Below are 6,161 nucleotides of genomic sequence, written 5' to 3' on the forward strand. Positions count from 1 at the left end.
AATGCTTTTGTTAGCCTGTCCAGTTGAACCCACTAGATGCGGCGCTGCTACGTTGCTCATTCAAAATATTGCGATAAAAGAGAACATCAATGCGGAGAAGATGCTGTTTACGTCAAAACTGAAACCAAGCCGTTCACACAGAACGCATATTTATCAAATTTTCTAGAGGGACATCTATCAGCGTTGGTTTTTCCCCATCCCACTGTATCTCATGTTTTTAAATGAAGAAAGTAGCCTACTCTTTGTGACTGGTTTTCGGTCCTTTGTATTAAACTATACATGCATGCATGGTGCTGTTTTTTTTTTCTAATTGTTTAAGCAACTTTATTAATTATATATGGTTTATAAACATTATTTTAAACATTATGCACTTTTTTTCAAAGATAGTAGTATTATTTTATTACGTTTTGAAGAAACGTGCATAATATTTTGCTCTATGCGCCCTCTTGTGGCCTCGGAAGAGAAGCCAAAAGCTTTTTTTCCCCCTAACTGAAATTATGCCTTTTAAATTCGAATATAATTCGAATTTTTATCATATTTAAGTAACATTTTGACAGCCCTAATACACAGTACACACGCATACATTATGTAAACAAAAACTTTTATTTTGGATGCGATTAATCACGATTAATCGTTTGACAGCACTAAAATAAATGTAAAATTAATATACAAATTTGAATAAACTATAACTTTGTACTTGCTACTCAAATAAAATATCATTTATCTTGAACATTAACTTAACGGCACAAATATGACGGTTATATAAACTAAACTAACAATGGTTGTTTTAACCAAATGAAATATGTCCTGCATAACTTATGCAGATTTGAGCCCAGACGGACCAATCAGAGCAGCTGTGGGTGGGGCTAGCATGCTCAGTGTGTGTGTGTGTGTGTGTTCAGGTGGTGCCGGTGGTGGCACGGATGATCAGCGAGATGTTTTCTGGCGACTGCACGCGCTCCTTCGACAGCGGCAGCGTCCGGCTGCAGATCTCCATCCCCGACATCAAGGACAACATCGTGACGCACCTGAAGCATCTGTACCGGCTCCTGCAGACGCACCAGGGGCAGGAGAACTGGCTCCCGCAGAGACTCTGAGCGCGTTTACTGTGTGGCCCAAGTCTAGCACACCATTAATGATCAGCCACGCACTGACAGATTTACACAAGCTTTTATCAGCTCGACTCGCTTCCTGATGTCTGAGCTTTTAGCTGCGCTCTTGTGCTTTTACTGCAGGTGTGTGTTACGCAAGCAATCGGGTTTACACACTTTTTTGTGGGCACTTGTAGTTTTTAACCGTACTATGTGTTTGATGTCCCATCATGTAGATTTGTGTATTAATGTTGAATGAATTTATCAAATAAAAAGAGAAAATCACACAAACTGAGTGAGAGCTTTTGTTGTTTCATGGGGATTCAGTGTACTTTGTTCATTTTGGTACGTTTTTGTGAGTTTACCATGATAAAACCATTTTAGTAGAATATATGCAAGTTATATGCGTGTGTGTATATATATATATATATATATATGTATGTATGTGTGTGTGTATGTATGTATGTGTATATACACACACACATAACTTACATATATTCTTATAACTTTTTAACATATCTGGACAAAAAAAGTATATATATATATATTTTTTTTTTGTCCAGATATGTTAAAAAGTTATCAAAATAGCATATATTAAATTAGAATATTTATCTATTAGGTGATTTAATATGTAATATCTAAATATTACATTACAAAATGTACATATAGCTTGTTTAATATAGATGAAATGTAATATATTTAGATATAATTAAATGATAATGTAAAAATATTTTGAATTCAAAACGCTATATAAAAGATTATATATTAATAATATAATGTAATGTAATAATTTAATGTAATATCTCAATTTTACATTTCATCTTCATTAAACTCTTATATTTTATATATATTATGTTTTATATACATTCTATAATTTTATATTTACATATAACTTGTTTTGTCTAAGTATGTTATGCGATATATTTTGAAATAACTTATATACATAATATTTTGACAATTATATTTACTATGTAATATCTAAATTTTACATTTCATATATTTTAAACTTGAATAACTAATATTTAGATATAACTTGTGTAATGTAATATGTTATATATATATTGTGTTATATAATGTGTATATTGTTATATATATATAATGTTATTATATATATATATATATATATATATGTGTGTGTGTATGTATTTAAAATAATATTTCTATATTTCTTAATATTTCCTCAATATTAATTAAACAAGTTAGAAATCTTGACATATATTAAGATATAACTTGTTTAATATAATATCTAGATTTAATTACATTTTACATATGTCAGAATAACAAGGTATATCAAAATAGTATATATTAAATTATATGTATCTATAATATCTGAATATTACATTTCAACTATATTAAACAAGTTATATCTAAGTGTTGTAATTTGATCAAATATTTGCATATAACTTGTTTCAATGTTCTATTTAGACAAAAAATATATTGAGCTGTCAAAATAAAAACTATTTAATTCAATTATATCTAAAAAAAAAAAAATAGCATGAAACAAGTTAGAGTATTTTAAGTTACTGTAATATTTAGATGCTTAAGTCATCAGATATTTAGAGCCGATCTCACATCATGTAGGTTTGGGAATGGATTTATCAAACACAAACAATCTGAGTTTTCGTTGTTTCAGGCCAGTATTGGCTGTTTTTTCTGGTTAACCAGGATATGGATTGAGCACAGATCAAACTGATTTGCTCAGTTATTGTAAACTCTTGCTGGTCCAGTATCTCCAGCACTAGTGCCTGAGGTGTGTTTATCAGTCGGTCGGTGTCGTGTGTTATTTCTCCACCCATCTGAGCTCCTCCTTTAAGACTAGTTTAATCAGACTTTGGCCCCAGGAGCGGCTCCTGTTCCTCTGTCCCTCACGCTTTAAACTAACGCAGAGAAACCGCAGAAGATCTCAAGACTCGGCTGAGAAACCTCTTCAACAGCTCGTCTGATCTCCTCGGTGAGTGTTTTCAGTGCTTAGATGAGCTTCGGGGGTCTGGATCTCCTCGAGGAGCTCGAGCGGACCCTGAGGTCACATCTGATCCGCTTCTGCTTTGATTGTGGCTGCTTTGGTCTTCATCGAATGGTTAATCGGGACTCTTGGTGTGTTTGTGATCGAATCGTTGAGGTTTTCTTGTGTGCTTCTCGAGAATCTCTGGCTGTTATGTAATGTTCCTGTGGTGACGGAGGTCAGATTACAGCGATCGTGGTTTATGAGCTCATAAACATGAGCAGATCGTCGGCTATAGTGATTAACATAATCCATTATTGACTTTAAATGTGACCCTGGAGCACAAAACCAGTCATAAGAGTACATTTTTTGAAATTGAGATTTATGCATCAGCTGAAAGCTGAATAAATAAGCTTTCCATTGATGTATGGTTTGTTAGTATTTGGCTGAGATACAACTATTTGAAAATCTGGAATCTGAGGGTGCAAAAAAATCTAAATATTGAGAAAATAGCCTTTAAAGTTGTCCAAATGAAGTTCTTAGCAATGCATATTACTAATCAAAAATTAAGTTTTGATATATTTACGGTAGGAAATTTACAAAATATCTTCATGGAACTGCTGCAGGGTCACAGATGAGAAAACTAAATACACAGGAGTCCTCGATTCCATAGTTGCCAAGTTTTACCAGTCATATACCGTGGTATTCCTCAGGAACCGTGGTATAAGTACTACTGTATGATATATTGATGGTGTTTAATGGTAGTGCCGTAAACTCAAGTTTTTGTACAATTTGCGTAGTATTTCAAACAATACCATGGTACTTTTTTAAGATATGGTAATACCATGGTGTTCTTCTACCTTACACAACCACATATCTTACCTAAGGTCCTCGGAAATACTATAATATTCTTGAAGTACCTTACAATGGTGTGTAAGCACCTTAACTGAAATACCATGTTTTTACTCTAAAAAATGGTGGAAAACCATTATATTGTGTACCATGCAGTACCATGTGAAATACCATGGTATATGAACAAAATTGTACGTAAAGTTACCATAGTAGACTTTACCATGACACAATAAGTTTTCACACAGCAGTACTATGGTATTTTGAAAAATTGCATGGTATTCAATGGTATTTCAAACAAAATCAAGGTATTTGTTTTGTAAGTGATGAGAATGCCTTGGTAATTGTGTGTGTGTGTGTGTGTGTATATATATATATAACACTTAGTGAATATAAAAAAGTTGTATAATAATAGATACTTCAGTTTAATACTTATAATTACAAATATCAATAATATTTAGATTTTTATATAAAGCAATTCTAATTATGTAATTCAAAATAAATATATGTAATAAAAGCATATATATATATATATTTATAAAACCCATGTTTAAATGTAGCTATATACATTGTTACATTTAAACCTGGTTAATAAATTATAATTTGATTTTGTATGTAATATCTAAATATAACATTTTGTCTATATTACACAAGTTATATCTAAGAATTGTGATGTCTGTAATTAAGTTTAATTATAACTATTCTAATTAATATTAATAACTTCTCAAAAATGTCACATTAAGCTGTTTTTTATTAAATTATAATATTTATGTATAATTGATTTAATATGTAATATTTAAATATTACATTTCATCTATAGTATTTTAAGTTAATGTAATATTTAGATTCTTGTTTAATATATAATAAATAGACAAGTATATATGTATGCACACACACACACAAAAGTACATAAATTTGTATATTGATATAATGAAATATCAAAATATTACTTTTCATCTGTAGTAAACAGGTTTTACCTAAGTAATTTAATTTAGTATAAGATACTAGTTTGATATAATTCATATAGTAAATATATTTAGATGTGATGTGTAACCGAGCCATATGAATGTATCCACATACACATATATATGCGCATGTGTTTGTGCGGTAGTGTGTTGATGCTGTAGTGTTGTGTTCAGGTGCTGTGGTCATGCTGCGGGGTTCGAGTCCGTTCGGCTGGTCCAGTGGTTACACTGAATCGCTTCGCTCCAGGTGAGGATCGCCTCTGATTCCTGTGTATCACGACATCTCTCACGCCAATCTGACCCGTGTGTTTTCCCGCAGCGTGACTGCGTTGGATGACGCGTCTTCGGATCTGTCGGGTTTATCCAGACCCAGCGCTAAATCAATATACCGTGAGTATTGATCCCGAGACGAGCTGATCAGTAACGCTCACACTGCTGCTGCTTTATTCAACTCGGTTACTGAGACTCGGACTGAAATCGCTTTTGAATGAGCGCTCGCTTTTGACGTAATTCTTGTTCAAAGACATGCTTATTCTGTGCATTTTAAAAAAAATTTGTGTGAAATCAAATTTATTTTGTCCTTCAAAAGTGTGCTGAAAATATAAAAACTTGCTAATGAACATTAAAAGGCGTCATTATAGTCCGAAAAGCAAAAGTGAAAGCGCCCAATGCTATTTAGTACATTTTACAAGAAACTTGCCTTTTCTTTTAAATATGTGACATTGGACCACAAAACCAGTCATAAGGGTCAATTTTTTTAAATTGAGTTTAACAATATTTATGTATAGCGTAATACGGTATATAGACAAAATGTATTAATGTAATAAAACATTCTGAAGTATGTAATTAATGTAATATAATACTTTATCCCTTACAGAAAAACCACATGTGCAATCACATGTTAAAATCACATGTGAAATACGTGAAACATGTGGTTTTGGAACATTTTCATGATGTAAATATGTGAAACCCATGTAAGGGTTTATTTAAAGTAATATTTAAATATTATAATTATCTATAATATTTAGATGTTTATTGCAATTACATATACATTTCATATATAAATTAATTGTAATTTATTAAATCCTTTATTGTTTTGTGTGTGAGTGAGTGAGTGTGTGAGTGTGTGTGTGTGTGTGATGTGATGTGTGACTCTGTGCTCCGCAGCATCTGTTCACCTGTGAGCTGGATGGTGTGCAGCTGTGTGACGTGAACGACTGTCTGGAGCGGCTGAAGTATCTGGTTGCTACGGGCCGAGTGTGGGGTCAGGACGTCCTGCTGGAGGAGCGCGACGGAGCGCTGCTGCTCGCCGAC

The 6,161-nt window shown here is 32.7% G+C and overlaps 1 protein-coding gene and 1 long non-coding RNA gene across 2 annotated transcripts in view; both read left to right on the plus strand.

Annotated features, from left to right (window-relative positions):
* LOC107750709 (interferon regulatory factor 6-like) overlaps positions 1-1,378 on the plus strand; it is a gene marked incomplete at its 5' end in the record, with an annotated part of 11,884 nt that extends 10,506 nt beyond the window's left edge. Inside the window, one exon of the mRNA XM_016566218.1 lies at positions 903-1,378. Within this exon, the coding sequence (XP_016421704.1) occupies positions 903-1,097 (195 nt within the window). The remainder of the gene's footprint in view (positions 1-902) is intronic.
* A 1,585-nt stretch (positions 1,379-2,963) lies between these two features.
* LOC107750701 (uncharacterized) lies at positions 2,964-5,242 on the plus strand. The gene is made up of 3 exons (XR_001641169.1): positions 2,964-3,042; positions 5,022-5,094; positions 5,167-5,242. It is a non-coding gene; the product is annotated as an uncharacterized LOC107750701 (long non-coding RNA).
* Positions 5,243-6,161: the final 919 nt, after the last annotated feature.

This window comes from Sinocyclocheilus rhinocerous, unplaced genomic scaffold (assembly GCF_001515625.1).
Source record: "Sinocyclocheilus rhinocerous isolate Xijiao unplaced genomic scaffold, SAMN03320098_v1.1 scaffold302, whole genome shotgun sequence".
NCBI classification, from domain to species: domain Eukaryota; kingdom Metazoa; phylum Chordata; class Actinopteri; order Cypriniformes; family Cyprinidae; genus Sinocyclocheilus; species Sinocyclocheilus rhinocerous.